Below are 24800 nucleotides of genomic sequence, written 5' to 3'. Positions count from 1 at the left end.
ATGCAGGCGCTCAGAGCACTTAACTACAACTCACAAAAATAACTTGAATAATACATAAGAGCCTCTATTTAGGTTAGCTGTTTTCAAGAAGCTCTTTTAAGAAACTATTTTTACTGAGCTTAGATTTTTAAAATCAGTTTTGTCAGTTCTTCTGGCTGGCCATTAGTAGCCAACAATAATAGAAGTTCTGCTCCTGCTCTCTAAAGTACAATCCATTCCTTTTCTTTTCCCATCACAACCAATACTAACCTCTCAATGGGAATGGGAATGAAATAAAAGCCTGTGATTACATCAAATACTGCTTACCAGAAGGGAAACAGGATGATTCTTGTGATGAAGAATACGACAGAAAAGATGATAAAGAGCATATTGCAGGTTTTCTCCCAGTGAGCGTAATTAAACATTTTGGCTGCCTGCATTGAATAGAAACCATCAAATGCATTACAAATATTCTCTGAAATAAGTTCCTTTCTGCATTTTCATAAATAAACACTCATCTTCCACCTAAGCAGGAGGAAGATGTCCTCCCTGTTTGACATGTAAGGCAATCACTTTACTGATACCTAATAAAGCAGTATCAAAACAGATTCTTTGTTTATATTTCTCCTTTCATCTTAAAGGAGAGGACTTTGTATCAAAGGCCTGAAGAATCGCTCTTGGATCAGAATATAGAAGTGTCATGAAAACAGAGGTGATCTCTCATTCTTGTACCAGATTCAAAACAGGCTGAATCAAAGAGAAGCTGCTGGCCACATCTGCAGGCTGAGGAGCGGCAGTGACCCCTTGCACACAGGCATTCTGGTGCATGCATGTTACTGACCCTTCTCTGTGCCTAATTCAGCTTCTGTTTTCTCCTTACTGTGAACTGCAGATCCTCCTGTTGGTCTCTAACCCCTAACAAGGATTATAATTGCTGCTTATGCCCCAGCTGAACTGTGCAGAGCTCTTCATGCTTCATTTAGGAACCATCCTGGGCACTGCTGAACAAAACAGATGCTCTCAAGTGTGAACACAGATCCAGGTGCCAAGCTAAGGTTTCAAACAACAGTTTGATGGAGTTTTTTTACTTGAGTGGCAGGGCTGAATTAAGTTATTCTGGTACCCAACTTCAGCTTTCAGCTGAGTGCTGTCCTACCAGTTGTCAGCTCAACTGTTTGTAAGGTCACACTGTTAACTGGAACACAAAGCAGTGCAGGAGTAAAAGTAACCAAGCAAAAAACCCTGTATGAACACATCTGATCAGGACCAATCCCAACTGCGTGACCCCACAATTAGTTGTTCCAATAAAACAGACAGACTATCAGCAGCAGAACTGCACAGTGATCGAAAACAGCCTACAAGGACTGTTTACACTGGCATTGCCACCAGAAGTGATGAAGCTATGCTCTCAGCCTTGGTGTTATGAAGTCATGATAACTGTTAAAGTAAACAGCGAGCATTTGTCTTTTAAGAAAGCCAGCAGCAACTCTCTATGACCACAGTGCTGTGTGCAGAATAAGACACTTCTGAGTCTTCAACATTTCTAACCATTGATATTTAGTTTCCCCTTCAGTCCAGGGGAAGAAACATTTCTTCTGCGATACCTTGTTCAGGGACAGCTTAAGTCTCTCCAGCCAGAAGTCTAATGTAGATGTACCTCTCGGGTCAAAAGAAGGGTGTGAATGTTGACAAAATTAAACCAATTTGGAGAAGTAGCCAAAATTTTGGCTGCTAGATTTGCTTGAGAATTGGTACCATGACAAGCTGTTCCCAGGCTAGCCAACTTAGACTAATTTTAACAGTGAAGCAAGAATAATCCAGGGAGGCAACTGTATTTCCAATCCCTGTTCTGTACTGCAGAACTTCTCTTGTGCTCTTTTCTCACAAGGGATTCTTGAACAGAGTATCAGTTTAAATTATCCAGAAGCTCTTTTTTATCTCACAATTCATGAAGCTGTGAAGCTGTGTCTTTGTGGGGATAGAAAGAGATCATATGAAACTTGTGGGAGAAAGATTAAAATGTCATTGAATGTAGTCTGGGCAACAACCAGAAACCCACCAATAAAAACACCCAAGACAAAAAAATAGAGATGGAGAGCAGAGTTACCTCAAGCCAGAAATCTGCAGTATCGTGCACAAACATCACCAGTGTCCCCAGACGCACGTAATTAGCGCACCAAGAGCCACTCATCAACCCAATGGCTGCCAAGTGATGAACGACATGAGCCAGAAAATCCTGGGAAGGAGAGAAAAACACAAAGGTAAAGCCAAGCAAGTACAGCCTCCGAAGGTCTGCGTGCGGATGAAGTGGCAAGCAGGACGTGTCACACTCAGAGATGCCCTGGTAGGAGAGCTTGGATGTGTGCAGGTGTGCCAGGGACAGACTGATGCTGCCCTCATGTGGCTGCACCAAATCCAGTGTCAGGACAGTGCTTTTCCTTACACACACTTTTCCCCCCCTTCACAGAAACAGAGGTTCTAGCTACAAACAAGCATGCCCACTTGCCTTCCTCCTGTTGTCAATCCCCAGGGTAAATAAGAGAGACCAGTAAAAGCTAATTTCAGCCATGTAGTACCAATACTGGGATGGCAGCAGGGTCTGTAAGGAAGAAAATCACAGTTAACTGAGAATAGCAGAAAGCAAATGCCAAGTGAAATCATTTTGTTTTTCCTTTCCTCACTTCTTTTGCTCCACTGCTGAGTCTTGCTTAAAAAATTAAACTAAACTAAATCCCTGTTCTGGGCTTCATTAAGAAGGATGCTCTGGGAGCCAAATATTTTAACCTTTACTCAGACCAAACTCTCAATTTCTGCAGCTCCTCCTTCCCCTCTCTGAATTCAGCATGCTTTTTGTGTGTGCATTTGTAAGAGAACTACACGCAGAGTGCTTCTGCATTTAATTACAAACAACTGCAAGTAAACCAAGCCCTGCATTTTGCTGAACAATTAACATATTAAACATTCACACAGTCCATGACTAAAGTGTCAGCTATTTATGCTAAAATCCCAGGCATCTGCTTAGGCCTAGATGCTGAGCTTGGCTGTTCCCTTGTTCAATACATTCCCCAGGTGGCAGGAAGTAGGCTTGGTTATCAGGTCCCATGAGTAGGAGAAGCCGGAAAACTGGGGCTCAGGATTCTTTTTATTCTTGGCCCCTGCCTAGGACAGGAATAAGCAGGCAGTGTGTGATGGATCACAAATTCATAAAAATAAGAGTGGGGGGCACAAAAGGACCTCTGGCAGGTGGGCAAGAAAGCAGTTTGTTTGGGATCATCTATTAATGGGACTGTTAGCAAAGTCTTTTAGGAAGAAACAAAAGCCTCGTGACCCTTTTGAACAAGCAGAGCATTGAGCAGAGATTCCCAGAGAAGGGATTCACGTTAGGCCAGACCAAATCACTGCAGCACTCCTTCCACCAGCATCACTGAGCAAGAGGGCCCAGCACGCACACAGCACTTAGGCTGCTTGGCATAACCCTCTGCATGACGCTGTTCTGCAATGCCTCAAAGTATTGTCAGGCCTGGTGGAAGCTTTGGGGTTTCTGCACCAAAACAAGTAACACAGAAAGCATGTACTGAACACAACGGATAACCTGGGGTGGGAGGAAACAACAGTGGTCTGGCTTGAGGGCTGTGCTGCAGCACAGGCAGATCACACAAGTCCTGCAGGAGGTACCAAAGGAGAGTTTTGGTGATGCACCTCTTGAGGTGCTGCCTGCTGGGAGGGAGAAGCACTTCTGCATATTACCCCTTCCAATGGGGAAATAACCTGGAATGCCTTAAGGCCAATGGCCCATGCCAAAAACCTCACCTGAAATGGGTAGCCAACCCACGTCTGCCAGATGTCGTAAAACCACGGTTTCTGGGAAGACAGATGAGACAGAGACTGATCAGCTGAGTCACAATAACTTGTCTTAACTCAAAATATTCAATACTTAGTATTTCTCCAAGTGAAGCAGGCTAAGAAGCTCTAGTCTTGATAACTGTTCGCCACCAATTTCTAAAGGGATCTTGCATCTCAGGTTTATTCTATTGGTCCCAGCTTTTGGCTTCTTTTCAGGACACCTGAAACATTCCAGTTCATCATTTCATCATCCGAAGCAGTGGGTGTGTGTTTTATTACTGCAATTACTCAAGATATGTTGCCACAGTGATTAGATTTTGCTGTGTTTACCAGCCACACACACCATGATGATAAATAGTGTTTAGGGAGAAGAGCCAGATGAATGCAGACACACTGAGAACCGTTCCGCTGCTTGGGAGAAGCATTAATGACACCCCAGGCAGTGCTCACATAGTTACAAGCAGCACTCTCTCTCTTATTCCCAACTTCTGACTCAGCAGCAACACCTCAATAAATACCCCATTGTTGTGACCCCCAGTAGTGCTGCCAAGAAAGGTTTATGGCCTCCTTTGAGAAAAACATGGCCATGTGATGCATTTGTAGGTGTTAACAAGGCATGTTGTAAAACCATCTGTGGGACTTCTTAAAACTTGCCTTAAAAACACTGATTACTCATAAAGTATTTTATCATACCAGTTCAAAAGATAATTGAAGAATTCAGTAAAACCTTAGTGCATATTGCATCTAGATTACATACAGCAAAGAGCTGAACCCAAAGAGCCACTGAAACAAGTGAGTCATTCAGTGGCCTTCCAGAAGATCTAGAAACCAGCTCTTGTTTTGTTGAAAGAATACCAATCCTTAAAATGATTAACTTACATCATACAGAAATATAAATCCAGCAATGGAGGATGTGAGATAGAATGAAAATCGCCAGCTGCAAAATCAAAATGAAAAAGAATGAAGAATGATTATATTTTGCATAGAAGTCCTGAGCCAGAATTACTGCAAATCATTGTATATCACAGACAATCTTCACATAAATGTGCCCTCACATTCTGCATTAAGGGTTTACATGTATTAAATGTATCTGAATGATTAATATTTAACTATTAAGCTTTAACTAATTGCTAAGGTAGTAAATTATTTTATACTATCACAACACAGATCTCTTGACTGTGGTCACAGCAGTAATTTTCCAGCCAGGCACAAGCTGATCAAGAGAACAGTCACAGCAAATGTAATAAATTCCCTAAACATCAATGTTTGATAACACCAACTTTCCTGCTCCATCAATCCCTCCACAATATCCATACCAAGAACAACATCTCGCAGTTCCCTGACTCTGGAAGGGCTTTCAGCCGTGTGGAACATACATTCCAATATGATTCAGCACTGTGAACACCCCAACAATGTCTTGTTTCAGTTGCTGGGTTAATTTCTTTTGGTCTCTCTTAACACCAATTGCTGAAAACAGGGGAGCCCTATGATAAAGCTACTGGCTTAGTCTGTCTTACAACAGAGGTCTGAATAAACTATAAACCTCAATCTTTGAGCAGGTTTGCCAGCATTTAGCCTGATTTAAGCGCTCTGTGGCTTAAATCGATATGCAGAAAGAGAAAACCTTCAGGTTTTCACTACTGATCTGGTAAGTCAAAGGGAAAAAAGTTCTTGTGTATCTTGGTGAGCAGTGTTGTTGCTTATATATGTCAGAGCAGGATGCTGTGATGTGGAGGCACAATCAGTGTTGTAATGACCCTGGAGCCTGTGTGGGAGGTATTGTCCTCAGGACTGGGTGCGGCCAGAGACTCAGCTGGAGCATTCCCAATCCCACCTCTACAGGTGATGGAAAACTTCTTCCTTTTCACTCTTCCCCTTGTCAGGAATAAGCCTGGTCTTTCCCAGAGCCACTCTTCAAGATCAGCGGGACATCACTGTGGGACTTCACATGCTAAGAAAGGCCGTGGTCAAAGACCTCAAACCCAGTGAGAGCGTTTTACAGAACAAGAGATATCCTGGAGAAGAGCAGCAGCCAGCTTCCCAGAAAACCTAAGCTGCCTAAAAAGGAAGAGAGAATGCCACAAGAACACTGTAGAAACGGATTGAGATGTATAGAAATTGGGGTCTTTGGCAAACATTAATGAAGTGCCATATGAGAGATTGGCAACATGAACCTGCCTGGTAAAAGCAGTCCCTCCTCTCTGAGCCCTACATTACCTGGAGGCTGATATCCCAGGTGGAAGAATGAGATGCTTAAAGACTGAGCCAGCATTTTACAAGAAAAACAAACAAACAAAAGATGAGACCATGGAATGGAGGAGGCCAGACATGATCATGTGTCTCACACCCATGGAAGAAGTCAAGAAAACAACTCTAAAATTGCCACTTGATACACTGGTAATAAATAACTGGTTTCCTTTCCAACTTTGAAGCATCTTTCCTCAGGTGATTTGAAAATAACCCTTCAGAACACCTACTGCACAGACAGAAAAACTCAAAGGTACATGGTGGAAATGAGGAGAGCAAATGGAAGGGGAGAGTGGAACCCACAAGTAATACCTGGCTCAGAGTTAACCAAGAGATGCCAGGAAAAGCAACACCATGGCATGGGACACTTTACACAGGGGTTGATTCTGCCCTCATGCCTCCTGTTTCAAGCAATGTAGGTGTGAGTAGTCCAGTGGATATAGCAGGACCGATTCTGTGTTGATTGTAAAGTGGTTTTCTGAACCAGATCCAAAGCACAGAGCACCTAACAACACTGTGCCATTAGTCCCCAGCCCTACAAATATATATTGACCACACTTGGTAATAAACACCCAGTGCTTCAGATGAACTCAGTGTGCAAGGCTGCCAGAGCACTACCTCATTTTGCATGTAGCCAAGCTTCTTTATGAATTTGGTGAACAAAACCTGAAGTAGAACTCATCCAAATTCACCAAATTTTACCCAAGTGTCTCTTAAGCTCCAAGCCTGGTCACCAGGGAGAGCACTGAACAACAGCTATGCAAAAGGATTTTCTGATTTAACTTCAGGAATCTTTTCTCTTGAACAGAGCCTAGCAAAAGAAGGATTTAGTAGGTGAAGTTAAAGGCTGGTAAGTCTTTTAAGGCAGGGAAGGTTTCATGCAAAGGGCGTTCCGAGCCCCAGTGTTGCTTAACTGGAAGCACTAATAGCTTAAGTATGGTTTAGATGTGGCTCATCAGATTTTCCTTGTGATTCAGAAAAATGATCCTGGAGATTGCAGGCTTTCATGAATTTCATAATGCCCAGAACACTGACTACTAGCGTGGAATAACTCTGTTCCTCATTTGTTGCCTTGAGAATTATATCCATTTAAATTCACTGACAGAGAGCAGAGGAAGGTTCCCAAAATTGCGCAAGAGAAACCTGTTTGCTTCATCCTCACTCAAGCTGCCAAGCGAGTTTGAATTTCACTCTTTAGCGTGTATTACTACAGACATGCATCAGTGGCATGTTAGGGCTTTTAGCAAGAACAGGAAATGTTGTTGTCGTTCATAACACACAGTTAACTGATCCACAGAACAACAGCAGAAACAAGCCATGGATGTCAGTTCACCAGAAGAGTTTACTCAGGCTTCAGAAAGACACACCTATGTGTACCAACTGGATTTATGCCCACCAAAGGACAGCATCAAATCATTATCATATTGATTCACACTGATAAAGTACTCAACTTTGAGCTTTGGAGCTGTACTTTTAACCCTCGTGCCTTAAGCTCATCACACTAAAAGGTTAAATATGATGATGATGGGAATTTCTGCCAATAAAATTACACTAGTCAAAATGCAAACCCACAGGACATCAGGAAAGTGTTTTACACCAGTATTCTACATCATTTCAGTATCCAAAAGGGATGAGCTATGTAAGCCCAGCCATGCCCACTGGGGGATTTACAATTTGCATGAGATTTTGGCTAACACTGGAATAGTTAAATAGTAAAATGTTTAGGTACGGGGGAGTTCTCACACATTTGTGAAGAATCAGACTCTTGGATGCTTTTCCAGTTTTCAATCATATGCAGGAGGGTTTAAAACTTCATACATATTCATAATTATCACTCAAAATTGCTCAATGGTCCACTCTCAGCAGCATATTTGAGCTCATGTCTTGCACAGCACCCCATGTTCAAGCTCTCACACCTATCATTTAGTTCAGATGCCACAATTTCTGCTCTTCTATGCAAATAATAGCATCTCAAGAGGACACCATGGGTACATACATAAACAAGAGGGAGTAAGCATTTTTGTTCCCATATGATTACTGCCAGACATGAACATATTTCCCTATTCTCTGCATGTTTTCATTAAGCACCATGTAGCAGGAGCCTACAAATAAGTCCATTATTACACAAGGAAGAAAACTGTAAAGTATTTTTAAGTTTTTTTTTTTAAGAAGAAACCATTAACCTGATCCTTTAAAGTTACATCATTTGGAGAAACGCTACTAGATCCTTTCAATCTGTTTGCATATGCACAAATCAAAACCCTTGTCAGACAGCCCCAGCTTCCTGGAAATGAATCCCCCTTAATGCAAACCCCATAATCATCAAGAGCATTGTTTTTTCTTACAAAGCTTCCTGGAATTTCCGAAGCACCGTTGGGATCTCCAGGTTTCGCCGTCTCCTGAACCACTTTTCCACCAAGTGGACGGTACAGTTGCACTTCTTGGCAAGTCCTTGAATATCTGACTGCAAAATATGGAACAGCGTTAGCAATGAGATGCATTCCGATGTCATTTTCATTTATTTCGTAGGTCACAAATCAGCTTCCCACTGTTGTAAGGTCTTAATTTAAAACTATGACTAATATTAACTCTTCATGAGGGTTTACTTGCAGGCTTCCTGCTTTAGTTTTTGAGTGATACTCACAGAAACCCAAATTTTCCAGACATAATTTGTATAAATAAAGCAGGCATGAAACATTCAGATCCACAGACTCTGCTATTATCTTTCTGATGGCTTCTGATAATTTCAAACACTCAACTTTTACAGCTAAGCAAGAGGGAGAGGGAAGTGCCATGTATTAACCCCTGTGGACATTGTATCTAATTGTACCTATTTATAATTATTACTTTATTTTTAAATTATTTCCTCAGGCAAGACGTGGGCCTGAAATTAAGGTGACCTGAGCTCTGTTCTCAAATCCAACGTCCTTCTCTGGTACAGGCAAGTCAGTCTTGCTGAGCAAAATCCAGACTGCCTCCTTTGGACACCTAAAAATAAACATGGGCTACAGCATTGCCTGGAAATGCATCTAAGCCATCTAAGTCCAACAGTCTGGTGTTCCTGCTTTATGTGGGCTCTTGAAGCTGAAGCAGCTCTGTTCCATGCAGCCATGCCAGCACGTGCTAAGCACAAGGTAGTATGGCTCTTGCATATCTCGGTGCTCAGTGTGCAGCAGCCTGTGGGCTTCCTCTCTCTCCTCCGTCCCCAAGTGTGAAAGGTGTGGGCTGACCTGCCTTGGGGCTGCTGTAGGAGTACAGGTAGTGTTCAACTCATCACTGGGGAAGTTCTTTCCTGGCAAGTATACAGGTATGCAAATAGCAGGTGGCAGCACCACCTCCATCAAGGTAAGTCCAGTTCAGTTAGTCTCCTACCCTCAAAGGAAGCTCTGGAATGTAAGCAAAGGCAACTCAGCTACTGGGAAAAGCAGGAGTGCAAACAACCTGGGTGCTCAGCTCATCCTGCTGGGTGTTCTGCTCATCCTGCTGGCTGGGGAGCTCTCTACTTGCCATGCAGGAATACCAACTGCATTTTGACAGACAGTGGAGACAGTCGCCAGCCAGGCCTCTGCATGCGTTCCCAGGCATGCTGCTCCCCAAGCTGGACATCTAAAGGAGGCAGCCTGAATCTTTCCCATGTACTGAGGAGCATAAAAATGCTGTGTTTCCCTTCAGAGATTGTCAAACTGTACTCATGCAGCAGGAAGGTATGAAACACAGATCGGGATACTTGCCCAGATAGAGAAGAGCTCATATGTGATGAATAGATGAATATATCTATTCCCGATGATATCAGGCAAAAGTCACAGTAAGAGAATAGCAGAGTTAGGGATAGAAAGCAAGGTTCCACATATCAATAATTCTCAAGATCCCTCATTACTAGAAAGCACATATTTATTTTCAAAACCAGTGTGCAATTGTTTGTAACTGTAGGTAGGTAAGTGAATTTTGAGGCTGCATTCCCAGTGAAGTACCTGTTTCCCATCAACAATCACGCTGCTTCATTTTTGTGGATGGTAAACATTGGCTATTAGATTTTACTTGTTCCAGTTTAAAAACAAACAGCAAGGTAATAGAAAGATTGTTTTTCTTTCTCACATAATCCAGGATTAAGCATGCAGCAATATAATGGATCAAAAGGCTTCCATTCCAGTGATCCAATATTATTGCTTGCAATAAATATGATACCACTTTCCAGCAACAGATGTCAGCTGATGTTTTCTCCAGGCAGAATGAGTTAAAGGCGGGACACTGATCTTCACTGGAAATATTATTAACAGTCAAATCTAGAACAGCACACCAGAAAATTAAACATCTTCAACATATTTTCTGTTTGGATGCCATATAACCTTGTCAGCAGAACAGCAACACAAACCCAAATAAATTAAGTCATCTGTCAATCAGCTGGAACTCATCCCATGATGTCACTGCTGATAGCTGATTGAAACAGTAAGACTTGGGATTTTCCAAAACCAAAACTAGATTAAAAGAATGAGAATCCTTACTTGGGATGGATGTTTTGAGCACTCCCGGAAATAACTCTCTAAAACAGGATTAGGCTGTGGCTTCACACGTCTTACATTCTTTATACCCAAGGCTTTTGCTAGAGGTATAGCAATGTATCTGAAAAGACATGCCATGAAAATCTTTTACAATACAACACAGATACAAGACCTTAGCTATTCTCAAGCCAGGATATGAAGAAAATAAATCTGAAGCAAATTAATCTGCCCTAGGATACAACACTGCACTGTGAGAGAAAGGAATCTCCCTTCAGCTAATCCCAAGAGGGAACCACAGCATATTAGCAGTTATGTAAAAAAAAGCAGACCCAGGGACTCAAACTTGTCATCATGAAATGCTGTACTCAAGGAAAGATCCTGATTTTTGTGTCCTTGTGTTTTCCAGAGGCATATTGGAGTTAAGCAACAGTTACAGGAGAGTGAACTAAGAACAGATGCTCTCTCTGTGTGAGCTGAAAGATTGCTACTGGGATACTTTCTCCTAGAGGCAGATAGTCACTCAGCACATTGCTTCATGGGGCTACCGCTGCCCAAGGTGCCGGATTTGGCTCGTGGCCTCTAATTTGTGTCACGCAACAATTTCCCCAGACACCGACGGCTTCTCTTCCCCTTTCATTTTCCAACAGAAATTGTTGCAGAGCACACCAAAAGCTTTGCTCTTCTACTTGGGCAGGCTTCTCTAAAATAGCCCCCTCACTCCTGCTGATATCAGCAATTGATTCTCTATTACTCACAGCAGTGGTCAGTTTTCCTCATTCATGGGCAGACTCACTACAGGCCAGATGTGTGGACTAATTATTCACACAAGCCATTTTCAACAGCAGCACAGGGAGACACACTTGGGCAAGCCTTTACTCAGGAGACACTGAGAGTGGTTCTAAACATATGATCCAAGTTACTTTTGATCTCTAACATGAATGATCTTATCTGCTTCTGTTTTAAGTATGTCCAACTTAGGACATTCCAAATTTCCTCATTCTATCCTGAAATAATTATAGAAACCTACTAATCACATTCTTTAGAGAAAAAAAGGCACAAATAAATAAGTCAAAACACTACAAATCTTAACATATTCATAGCTTTCTTCTGTGGAGCACATCTCTGCCTGTCCCATAAGATTCCAGCTGCAGAAGCAATCCATCTTTCAGTGCCAAAGTGAGGGAAAAAAGGAATCAGCATTACTAGATGTGCATAAAATGTTCACATGGAACTCTGAGATCCCTCCAGCCTGCCTAGTTCTGCTACAGCTAGACACCTGGGATCTATCAACCTCACACAAATGTTCTGATGGAGGACCAAAGGAAGGGAGAGGTTTGGTGAGGAGGACAAATACCTTTACTCTTCCTCCACAGGAGAAAAGCAAAAGGAAGCCCAAACGGTTCGGTATTAATTGTATCTCTAGCAAAAGGAGGTAATTGAATTATCCAGATGTTCTACAAAAGCTAGATAGAAACATTTTTCCTTCTAATTGGACCACAGCCACATGTTCTTAGTGAAAATATTTCCCAATTTTTCACCTGCCCTGTGATTTTTCCAGCAAACCACCAACTAATGCTCCTTTACAACAACGTAAGAACCTTGATCTAAAGATATTTTTTGCATATTTTTAGCATAATAAGGATTAACATCAGCATACAATTATGTTCATGTTTCTTACCTTTCACTGAAGAACCGGATAATCAGCAATACAAAAGCATATGGAATTGTGGCATATAACTGATGTGCTTTTGGAAAGACAAGTCCATCACGGTCTACAAAATGCGCCCACGTGACATTGATGGGCATCCAGATATTCTCCCACCAGAACCAGCTGTTGAGTGTCTTCAATATGTGTGCCATGCTAAGCAAAGAAAGCGATGATACAAAATTATTCCTGATGTATTAGAAAGAAAATGTATGAAACAAAACATATTGAACCTTGTGAAGAACAGTGGATCCCAGCTGGCAGGATACTACCTAAGATAAGGTACAAGCAGCAGATGAGGCTTGGGTCCCACAAGAACAGGCTGGCCTGGCCTGCACGGGTTGCACTGGTATTGCAGGTCCAACTGAAGCACTCCACAGAGAACATGCAGGCACTATAAAGATGCTCAGGTGTCCTTGACTAAAAGGACAAAAGGCTTTTGAAATCTGACAGGGGGAAGGTAATCTGCTGTCACATTTGAGTCCTTCACGCTGACTGCTTAGTGCCTGGCCAAATCTTTTGCAATAATAATTTATAATCTGCTATTCCAGTGCATAAAAGATACTACAGAGAACTGATCTTCTCCAGGCTCCCTTTGTAAATTAAGTGGGTAGAAGAGTGAAAGAGTAAGAAAGTCCAGCAGATGACTCAGTTCTGTAATAATGAAGACATTTTGCTGTTGAATTACTGCTATTTAATATACTAATGTAAATATATACCTTGATCTGTTTTTGCAAACACCTGCACGCAGGGCCTAGTGTAAAAACTGCAATGCACAGCAAGGTTTTGGGGGGGTTGCAGAAAATACTGTGATTTAACTGTGACCAAATCCTAGATCAGAACAAAATGTCTACAATTAGTCCTTGAAGGGAAGAAAGTCACTTAAACCATTTCATTCTTATAAGGTCTTATTTTTAACCTTTGCAATCTACATCATGTATTTATACATTTCTGTTATCCCTCCTTCAGTTGTAAGGACTTTACACTACAAACGTTACATATCCTGTAAAAGTATAAAATGCAGTAAAAATAGAAGTTACTATAATGTTTTCCATAATACTGAAATATGTATTTTTTCTATAATTTCTAGGAATAATAAAATTAAACAGCTTTTTCCGTACCAAAGTTTCCTGTAAACTACATGAAACATGAGGAAGTAACTGGTATCACTGAAGATAGTTTCCAATAAAGAAACTAAGGGAGATGGGAGGATTTCAACCAAGTCTCCTTGTAGCATCAGACACCCCAAGAGAAGATCTCACAGTGATATATTTGTACACAATCAAGTGATAAGATCAAATCCTGCGGAGGCCCTTTCACGGTCAGTATGTGAGCAGGAGCCACAGGGCTTTAGCTTTGCCTGCAGCCACACGCAGCTCCTGCCCATGCTGGATCAGGACACTTGGTGCACTCACATAGCCTTCCAGGCTAGGACAGGGCTGGCTCTGAAGCCCACTTTAATCAACAGCTCAATGAGCAATCACTGTCATCCACATCAGGATGCTATCACTAAGCTGAAGCCTTGGAGCATGCCTGTGAAACAGCAACTTATGTCCATCAGAGCTGGGTTAACAGACACTGTGAATCAATGTACTGCCCCAGCACAGTAGTCCATATTGAACTATTAATAACCCAACCATTTAATCTTTTAAAATGCCGAAAGGGGACAGTAAAAATCTACTGAATGAATCATGTGTATAAGAAAATGCAAAAGTAAAGGAGGGAGAAATCACAATTGCTCCTGCACTAAGACTTTATATGCCAAGTTTCAGCCTAGAGCAAGTTTTTACTGCTGAATTATAAACTCCTGGAAGTAGGGATTTATAATGGGGCTCCTAACAGACCCTTAACTACAGCTACCAGGCGCCATGATAATGAAGCAGGGCTTTGAAATACAACATTTTAGGTCAGACAGAAAGTCTTGCAAACTGCCCTAGAAGACCAGGGGAGAGACTCATTACACAGTTCTGCTTCCTAATATATCTGTGTTTTTAAACTCAACTGTGCATTGCAAACTATCACAAACTGTAGCTGTAATAAAAATAGGCCAGTCTAATATAACACAGTGGAAAAAACACTAACAGTTGAATTAGGGTGAGACATGTTGTAGGGATTCATAACTGAATATGCACCCAGAACACCTAACCCTAAAAGCAAAGAGTAGTGCATATTTTCATATCAGATTCTTGGGATCTCGCTAATTCATGTGTTCCTTCCACACATGGATATCAAGTGACCTTAAGACCTTTCAGGTCTTAAACTGGTTAATACATCTCTACTAAAGCAAGATCATAAGCACATGCTTAACCCTAAAATTTAAAGGAATTATGGGATTTGGGGGTCTGATCCTGAGTCCACAGATTTCAGTAAAAATCCTGACAAACATCAAAGAGACTCATAGAAGGGTGGGTTCTCCAAAAGTCTTGCTCCTGTGATCCCTTGTATTTGTACCAGGTCTTGCCTGGAACACAAAAGGATCAGACCATCACTGATGAACATTGTCCAAGTAATTCTTAGAAATCAGTTGACATGTCTGCAGCCTATTCTTACGTTTCATTACTCTTAAACTGGATCTTCACCCTACATCTAACTTAAGTTTTCACTACAGTAAATCAGGCCATTCCCCAAGCAATCTTAGAGATTTCCATCTTGTAACAGAGATTTCCATCTTCGTAACAGCAGCTGTTCAAGTAGTTGGGATGTTCTCCTGTCTCCCTTCAGCTTCAGTTCTCACCATGAGGTTCCTAGAGCACCTGCAAGTTGTGGAATTCACTTCAAACACATCTGGGCAGCAATGACCTGAGTATTTTGCAGTTTCTTTCTGCTCTTACATGGCTGAAGCTGTGGCTGTGCGATTAAGTAGTTTAATCCCTCCTTAAATCACGGATATCCTGAAACATAGGAACCCTTTAAGTACTGTTTTGTCACATATATTTTACACAAGCAAAGCTCTCTTCTCCTATGCTACAAACAAGCTGTGGCCCTCTCAGCTTGCTAAGAAATATCCCACATGTACGTTGTATGTTTTTGTGTATGGGAAGGAAGCTGACACTCAACAGAAGCCTCCATAGTGTGAGTGGGAAAGGGCAGGCAGCCACCACACATCCTCTTGAGGAAAGGTCTGTCTTGTCCTGTCTGCCACCCAGGGGCTATGAGCAGGGATGGTGAGGTAGATGGGCATTTCCTCATATACTGCAGGGATGGTGAGGTAGATGGGCATTTCCTCATATACTGCAGGGATGGTGAGGTAGATGGGCATTTCCTCATATACTGCCTGAAATCTGGGTGGGAAATGGGAGAACCAGTTTCTTATCACTTGGGTGAGTGGAGTGTTTTGCAACAGGCACCTCTGAGATGCGCTGCAACTGCAGCCCCTGGAACCCAGGTTCATTTCCTTAGCGGATCCATGTAAAACTATGACCCAACTTTTGTCAGGAGCCAGTTACCACACGCAAGCATGTGTTCCAGTGTAACCACAAGTGGGGATAACCAGTTCCAGTGCTGGCATTAGGCTACAGATACTGGTTTTCAAAGGCAGCTGATCTTTCTGGCTTGCATAAACTCTGAAGCTGTTACTCTCTCTTCCCAAACGCAACTTCCAAATAGGGGACAGCAGATGCAAAGGCCCACCTTGTCCTGGTTTGGAAACAACTCTAACAAGAACACTGAAAGCCTACCCACCCTGAACCTCCTAGTGCTAGGAGTGGTGAGCTCAGAACCTCCTTCTTTACAGCACCAAGCAAGCAGGAATGGGAAATGACCACCGCTGAGTGACCCATATTTTGCTCAACCTAGGGTGAAACCTCCCTGCTTCTTCCCAAATTCCTATCCTTTCACCAGCACCAAGAATATTATTTTCACTGACAAAACTGGAATCATTGCTCTTTTCCTGAAGGGCCTGAAAGTCAGTCTAACAATCAAATACAGGTATTTTAGAAACCTGGACAGATCCCCTGCATCTTGGAAATTCAATACTTCAAGTAAAGAAATCTCTTCCTTGCTAAGGATCTCCTCTGTTGCCTAATCTAATTTTAAATGGGCTACTTTAAAACAAGAAAATCAGGAATGATTACTTCAGGAACTGCATCCTTTATAATTAAACGAAAGCCTACACAGTTGGGAAGTACCAATGTGAAGTTTCTTTCAAACTTCTGGTCCTTGGATCCTTGATCTATTCAATTAAAAACCAAGATTTCATATTTCAAATGCTGTTAAGCAAAAAAGGGCAAGTTTTGGTTTGACAAAAGCTACGTGTGGTTACATTTTGACAAACAAATTCAGGAGCTGCTTTGAAGTGGAATTTCTGGCTGCTGCAGTCTGTGGGATGAATACAAAGAAACAGAGCCAAGGCCTCGATCGTGTCTTCCACACAAAAGGCAAAAAACTGCATTTCCAAAACCAGAACTAAGAGAAGGTGATATCCAGGTGCGAAGGATGGGTCAAGGAGGATTTCCTATCCTTATCAGAAAACCCAGTGGACCACTAATACAAATATGCAAGTGAAAGAAACCTTCGTTTCTCTAAGCATCTCACTAGACTATCTACTCAGTGTGACTCCAGTGTAGCAGGGAAAGAATGAAATCAGGAAAGAGCAAGAATAATACAATACTCCTATTTCTTTCATCACTTGGTAGAACTGGTAAAGCTGGTGCAGCAACTGTTAGGAAAAAAATCAAGTCTCACAGATATCAGAAGAGATAGGAAAGCTATTCCAGGCTGTTAATCATCAACATTAAATCAAAGTGGTTTAAAAGAGTAAATAAGGATCAGATCCACTGTATCACAGGGTTTGGTTTTGCTTAAGACTTAGCAATATATGCAACAGCTAACACACACATTTCAAAAGGATATTCATTATCTGCTAAAAATAGCACATTGTTTAAAGAATCCCAACTGCAATCACCATCATGAGACGGGTGAAAAATATGGGACCCTCATTTTATTGCTAAAGGTAAAGAACATTCTTCCTACTGAGGATAGCAACAGCACTATGCAGAAGATACCTTTAAGAAAATCCCAATACTACACAAAAGTGAGTTTTAGTAAAATCTAACACCTCCCTCCCCCTGCTATGTACGAACCCCAACTTGCGAATAGTTTAGTATCTGTGCATGTGTTGACAGCTGATACTGTGTCATACAGACTCTCCAATGTGCAACTGCTGCTTTATCCATCTTCTGGAAATACTTAGAAGTTTGGGAACTCGCAGAATGTGACACCAGATTAACTTCTCCACTGAATTTTTTATGCTGAAGAATTATTAGTCCCCAAGGCAGTAAGAGCAACCCTGCTCTCCACTGTTTTCTTCCACACGAACCCATTTATTCAGGCATTGGTTGTTATTTGTAGGTATCTGACAGCTGAAAACATCACTTGCTCCTGCTTCTATGCACTGCTTTTTGTATTTGACCAAGCAGTGTTTTGCACCTAACTGGCACAATGGGTTTGAACCACGGTTTGTGGAGGAAAAGTAAACTGAGTGAAGAATATTGGATTGATGCTACTATCTTGTTGCATCTGGTCTGTCCAGAAGTGAGAACACAGTTCAGCTGAATTCTGCAGAACCCAAGCCACAGTGTGAATGGCATCTTATCAAGCCTACACACACAACCAGTGGCAGCATGGAATAAAAGAGCTGTTGAACGTAGACATTCTTATGATGAAACACTGAAATACTCCATACACATAAACCAGCTGAATTAAGATTGCTTTGAGACCTTTAACTTCAGATTTACTCCCCAGCTTGTGCAAATCTCAACTGTAAATAGTTTAAGTGCCTGGTTATAGGGCAATTAGAGTATTTTACTTCTTTTACTATTCTATCACATTACCTTGTAACTTGGGTCCTATATTGTAGCAGGCTGAAATAGCACTTTGAATAAATCTCAATTAAGGTGGCAAGTGAGTTTTATATTTTACCCTGCTCTCTGGGGGGGAAACAGAGAGCAAGACCTGTTTGAAATCATTCATTTTCTGGGTTGAAGTTACCATGCTCTCTCTACTTAAAGGTAAATCATTTTTGAGCAGCTAAAATGGTTTTAGCTGATCGCAGGCAGCTAAGGAAAGTGAAATACAGTTCTCACATGGTACAGTTACAGTGCTTTTAAGCTTTAAAAATCTGTGACATTGAGAGAGGTGGATAAGAAGCTATGAAATAACTCAAATATCTGCACTAATTTTGAGGTAAAAAAAATAGTTCTTTGGGGAAAAGAGAAAAAAAAGCCCCATCCAAAATACAAGTTCTTAAGAGAAGCTTACATTAGTAAATCATTTGAAAAGACCTAGAAGGACACCACCAGTTGCTTCAGGAACTTATTAGTAACACTTGTCAGAATTTAAGTATGATTTTTTTCTTCAAATTATTACTACTGGGAAAAGATGCAAAAATGCTCATTTCTGTAGCTTACCTAAATTTTTAAATAAAAACCTAAAGTCTAACTTAAAATGCTAAGTTATTTAATAGAGATTTTACCAGAGTTGCGAGCCTTCTTGGTCACTTATTTAAGACAAGTGTTAAGGGTAGAGAAGAACAGAGCAGCATTTGGGTACACAGTGACCAGGATAAGCACATTATGAGAAGTACAACTACCACAAACCACAGGAAGACAGCAGAATAGTAAGGAACTAGACGGAGGACCTGAAGATGCAGAGGCAAAGGTTTTTGGCTTCTCCACCTGCACATGACTCAAGGTTTTTAAATTGGCCCTTGGGAGGCAATGAAAGGGATGGGGCTGGTGCATTTGTACTCTGGAAAACTGTCCTTTCTGAAGCTTCTCAAAACAGAGTCTTCAGCTCATGTATATACAGTGGCTCAAGCTTGTACATTAATGATCTCTCCACCACCCTGAACCAGCCATCCAACCAAGTCTGTTGTGCTCCACTGTTCTTAGTTCTCCTCCTGTTGGTTATCCCCTCTTTTGCAGTTTAACCTGCCCAGACATCCTCCACCCACAAAGCCAACCACAGGAGGAGCCAGAACAGAACTGGTATTTCATTATTTCAGCTACTGTTTGACAGCCTTTTCATGTCCTAACAAATGCAAGAGAGAGAACTTCAGCTAAAGAACCAGCATAGCCTCTTCTCCAACAATGGCAGCCCAGCTGAAGACATGACCAAACTAGGAAGCTAGCTAAAAATAGCTATACAGTACAAAAAAAAGAGGGGAAAACAGGAACAGGGTTCCTCCATCTGAATGTTACAACATTACTATGAAAGAACTCTGTCTGGCAGCTTGTTTAAATGTGTTATTTATAGCACTAGCTTCTTCTGATCTTCAACAGGTAAGTCTTATAAAAAACCTGCTAGACCTAATTTCTTACAGAACATTTTTTCTTAGCATTTAGCAGAACAAAATTAGAATTAGCTTTTTCAAGCTATTTAAATGCAAAAGTGGGAGGGTTTTTTCAATCACATTTACATCATTAACTAACTTTATTTCTCCTGTTAATAAATTTTCCTCCCTTCCATTTCAGAAAGCAGTGCTTTTACAAGCACTTAACAGAATAATGATACAAGAAGAAGAGCAAAACTACTACTGTAACCTGTACTACTTTTCTCTAAAATAAAAAGCAGTTCTCAAAGGTTGGAATACTTAGCCACAACATATAAAATCTCATTAGCACCTATTCCACTCTTTATCTGAAGACTATCACAATAGCCGCTTCTAATCTTCCCTTACAGAACAGGCAGTGTTAGATCAGCACATGCTAACGCTGCCAAACATAAATGAGATGTAGGGCGGAGGGGGAAAAAAAAACACCACCCCAGAACAGAAAAAAAAGGAAAGAAAAAGGCATTCTTACCTTTATGATGTTGCAGTCCAAGAGAACATAAGCACATTAGCAGGGAAGAGGCATTACACTCACTACTTTGACAAAGGTAAACACGCCCTATCTACAAAACTCTTTCAAATTCTTCAGAGACCCACCCAGCAAAGCTGCACTTCAAGATTTCTGACTGAAGGCAATCCTGATGTCATATGGATCTACCTGGTGAAACTCGGGAGTAGCAACGCCAAGCGCCTTCCCTCTGCTTGTTTCAACACAGCAGATGAAGAAACGTTTGAGGTCACATGGTACTTGGTTGTATGATGAGAATTCATCTCAACTCCTATTGCTCTCCACACACAGGAGGATGCTGCGCCTGCTGATGGTGCACAACAGGAAAGGCCAAATGCATCAATTGACACTGACATTTTTAGATGTATTATTAAATGCAGTATGGGTTTTCAAATAAAGGTAGAGAAAGGTTTCTGCTTCTATTGGCCAGCCTCAGGAACACTTCCAGTCTCAATCATCTAAATGTTTTACAGAAAGTGTTTCAGTTCCTCAGAAGATTGAAAGTGGAATTTAAAAAAAAGTCCTAAAGCAGAGGGAAATATACACTAAGTGCATGTTTGGTTAGAAATGCCACACAAACACATCTATTTTCCTTAACCCTTCGTGCTTTTTTAGTTATTGTAATTCCAGTGGCTAAGGAGTAATGCTGTAAGTCATTCCTCAGCAGCTCTCCCCAGTTTCAAATAGTAACAGCCTTCAGAAGTTTGGGCATTACTTAGTATTCTGGTGGGCAGCACACCTTGACGTTGTTCAAAAGAAAGGAGAGAACCTCACTGACAAGCCAAGAGCAGAGAGCCTCTTATTAGCCCATTCTTCCTGCTTGCAGTCAGCAAACAGCAAACCAAGAAATAAGAACAGACATGTCAAAGTTGAACCAAAGGCTCACCTCACCCAGCATACTGTGTCTGAAGGAAGCTCATAGTAGTTGGCTACAGAAGAGTGCAAGAACATAATACAGACAAAATAGCAACTGATGATACCCCCAACCTTCAGTAGTTTGGGGCTCACAGACTTCCCAAATCATAGATGGTATCTCTATAAGTAACAGTGGAGAGGGCTGGAAAATAAGGCCAGCGCAGATCTCTTTTTGAGTATGCTGAACCTCTCATCACAACCCGAAAGACTGCAATAAAAGAAGTGACCCAGGCAATATTTGGATCCAGCTCATTTACCTTCATTCAGAGAAAGGTTTGGATTTGTTCATATACCAATTTTTTCTCCTTTTTTTTTTTTTTTTTCTTTTTGAGGCATTCTATTTTGCAGCTATGGCAAATCTTTGGTCCTTCCATAAAACTGGGAGCGGTACTCAATAAACTGATGCACCAAAGCAGTATTAAACGTGAAGGATTATTTCAGAAACGTAGTATTAAGGCTTTGCTGTTGCTTTAAATTATCTCCATGCTTTCCCACATCTGAACCACCAGTACAAACTCAGCAGAACATTAGGTATACTCTGCCAATTAGGAAAGCCTAGAGCAAGCTGATTCATATATCACTTGGCTAATAGGGCAAGTAATGTAGTAGGTAATTGGCAGAAAACACCTGTCTTATGCCTCAATCCATGATTTCTTCACTGTCACACTAAATTACAAAAAAGCACATTTATTTAACTGGAGCAAATGTGGGGCTCCTACAGAAAAGATGGGAAAAAAAATCTTTTTACACGCTTTTTGAGGAGCATTCATTAGGTATCCTCACCACCAATGTAGAAATCTATTACAAGATTAAAGATATTGCATGGTAAATACTAAGCTAACCATACCCTCTTGATCAAAGCTGCCCACTGACCTTTCAATTATGGCTGCAATTTCATAGGACTTTATCTTTCAGGGAACTTAAATTTCAATGCTGCAGAGAAGAAAACCAGAAGCACCTCAGTCTGTACATCTCACTACGAAACAAAATGAGATAAAAATCTAAGTGTTACTACTCCTTGCACGCAGTACAGAACCTACTCAATCAGCAGTTAAATACAACTAGATAATGGAGGCATGTGTTTGACGCAAAGAATTATTTCACATATCACTGGAAATTACATACAAGTTTTCAGTGGGGAAAAAAACTATTAGAACAAACCAAGAAAACTTCATACATTTGCTTTCTTCCGTTTTCTAGACAAATACATATATTAAATGACAGTGAATCTACACACTGGACAAGAGCTCTCACTTGAGTTTTAAGCAGTTACATAAGAAAGATTATAGTATTAGTCAACTTTCTCGGTAGAGAAAACCCCCTTGGCAAACCTTCAAGACTGTATTAAACCTTAACACTTCCAGAATCAAAGCCGCTGCGTAGAATGGCATTTGCAGGGGAAAAAAAACCCAAACAGAACCCAACTCATATTCCCCCTCACAAACAAAACAGAAACCTCCAAAACCTAAGGGTTTGGTTTGTTTTCTGCTGTGAAATAAAATGAAATTAAATTCATCCAGGGAGCTGACAGATAAATGTTCTGAATATTGTCTATGAGTACCTGGTCAGTTCTGCTAAATGGTTCTATCTCAATGGCAGACAATTGATCAAATCTCAGCTGTATGCATATACAAAATAGGAATTTGCTTTATTTAATATAATAGCAATAGTAATTAATAATAATTATGTAATTTGGACTCTGAATTCTCTTTTCACCACCAGTGAAACCCATTGCTTGCCACCCAGCATTCCTTCAAGATTAAGGTAAAAAAGCTTGATATTTCTATACTTCCTGCTCCTCAAGAATCAAAAAATAACTGAAAATTAATCATTCCCAAGTCATATGTTCAAGAACATCAATACACAACTCAATCTTGCAATCTGCAGGGCTAAGGTCCTCTTCTTCACATGATTTTGTGTCTTCTCCTGATGCAGCAATTTTCCCCTACATAAAAGGGATGAAGTCCATTTACAATCTCTCAAAAAGCTTTCTTCTAAATACCTTTCCAACTAGGAAGTATGACCTGATTCATAATCTTACTTAATCTCCCCCTGTATGGGAGAGGTTCATTCTAATTAATAATGCCATCTGTCATAATTGACGATTAAACACCTGAGTTTGAACAGAGCAAGCATAAAGGTAACAAGTATTTATTGTACATGAATGTCACCACAGGGCTAAATCAGGAACACACGATGTGAACACATAGGCTGAAATCTTCAAAATGCTCAAGTCTTTTTCAATTATTGTTTCAGAACTTGGTTCTCATGAATTTAATAAGAATTAGAAAACTCAGTTCTTTGAGAATCTGGGCCTTAATAACAAGAAGGCAGATGACAACTGCACAAAAAGGGGATGTCAAGGCAGTGGAGAGAAGTGAAGGAACACTTGCCACTGCTGACCCAAGCTGCCATCACCTCACTAAAATGCAGAGAACAGGATTATTAACAGGCTTCAAACATGCCTTAGGAAAACGGCTCCAGGAAAAGGCACTGGTACTACCTGGGGACTGCCTTCTAACCAATTTGTCTCACACAAGTAACTACTGAGGGATATAAATATCATAATAATGCTCTCTTTCAAGTAGTTACAAACTCCTAGGTGCATTCTATTTAAACACTGAATATCCAGTGTATCAATAAGCCTCCAGGGCAGCAATTAAGAATGCTTACATATCCAGAGGCACAGAGATGTATGTGATGCAGTGAAGAACTCATCTATTCACTGTTTGGTCAGCATTCTTTATGCAAAAATCCCAGTTTGATTTGTTTTTAAATTATCCTAGGTGATTCCTCTTGACTTAGCATCAACTTACATATATTTGTCAAACTCACCTTTATAGTAAGCAGAAACACTAGAGCAATTAACATAGAACTGCATGTCTATACAAGGTACTTTCACTAAGTATGTTCTAATACATTTGAGAAGGCAAATTTAGCAAGACTAACTTTGGTGGCTCCCATTTATAGCAAGCAATGTGTTAAAACTAGCACGCTACTCAAAATCTTAGCAAGAACAACTGTATCTAAGGATTGACTTGTATAATTCACCCTTTCCGCTCCAAATAAGCACTGCTAATTCACTCAAATAGCACTCCTGTGTGCCATGAGTACCTTCGGATAGTCATAAGACTGATACACAAACTCTTCTGGCAGCAACACTAGGGATTTAACAATTAGTTCAACCAATTCAGTCAAAGCTTTTTAATTCCTTTCCAACAGTTCAAATAATATAAGATTAAAAAAAAGAGATGGCTTGTTGATCCTTGGGGCTGGAAGCACTGGTTTAACAACTGCATGAAAATGAATCTCAACAATTTGGAAAACTTGCACACAAGACAAATGCAAATGTTGCTTGATTATACCAGCAGAAGACTCTCAGAGCAGCAGCCTTTACCCATTCACGGAGAACACAAGTGCAAGATGGAAGCATTAGCTTTACGAGAGTATCGCAAGTATAGAAATTCTCCACGTTGGTTCTTATTATTGTATTACAGGATCAAAACATGTATTACAAGTCTTAAAACTAAAATGGAAAGCAGTCAAAAATATTAAAGGAAACCCAGTCTGAAAAACCACACGCATGAAAGAGTAATTGCAATCAAGCTGTAATTGCAATCAAGCTCTACAAATATTTAAGTTCAAAAATACTCCTTTTTAAAAAGCATATCCTGTATGTAACTTCTTGTGCTAACTGCTTACCTCCTTAAAACCACTTATTCTATTGATGTTGAAGGTAAACTCCTCAAAGCAACTGCACAGACATAAAGTGAG

The 24800-nt window shown here is 40.7% G+C and overlaps 1 protein-coding gene across 1 annotated transcript in view; it reads right to left on the bottom strand.

Moving 5' to 3' along the window:
* The window catches only part of CERS3 (ceramide synthase 3), a 41146-nt gene extending 17764 nt beyond the window's left edge, over positions 1 to 23382 (bottom strand). Inside the window, exons 1-10 of the mRNA XM_061371239.1 lie at positions 21900 to 23382; positions 20262 to 20418; positions 12247 to 12429; positions 10572 to 10689; positions 8415 to 8533; positions 4702 to 4759; positions 3790 to 3840; positions 2486 to 2578; positions 2087 to 2215; positions 307 to 413 (exon numbers count right to left, since the gene is read on the bottom strand). Coding sequence (XP_061227223.1) covers positions 307 to 413; positions 2087 to 2215; positions 2486 to 2578; positions 3790 to 3840; positions 4702 to 4759; positions 8415 to 8533; positions 10572 to 10689; positions 12247 to 12429; positions 20262 to 20374 — 971 coding nt within the window. The 5' untranslated portion in view covers positions 20375 to 20418; positions 21900 to 23382. The remainder of the gene's footprint in view (positions 1 to 306; positions 414 to 2086; positions 2216 to 2485; positions 2579 to 3789; positions 3841 to 4701; positions 4760 to 8414; positions 8534 to 10571; positions 10690 to 12246; positions 12430 to 20261; positions 20419 to 21899) is intronic.
* Positions 23383 to 24800: the final 1418 nt, after the last annotated feature.

The sequence above is a fragment of the Neopsephotus bourkii genome, unplaced genomic scaffold, assembly GCF_033783945.1.
Source record: "Neopsephotus bourkii isolate Nb327-2 ecotype Australia unplaced genomic scaffold, CSIRO-AGI_Nbou_v1 NB_1572, whole genome shotgun sequence".
Taxonomy (NCBI): Eukaryota; Metazoa; Chordata; class Aves; order Psittaciformes; family Psittacidae; genus Neopsephotus; species Neopsephotus bourkii.
The sequence above is the reverse complement of the archived record's forward strand: the minus strand, read 5'-3'. Positions and strand labels throughout refer to the sequence as shown.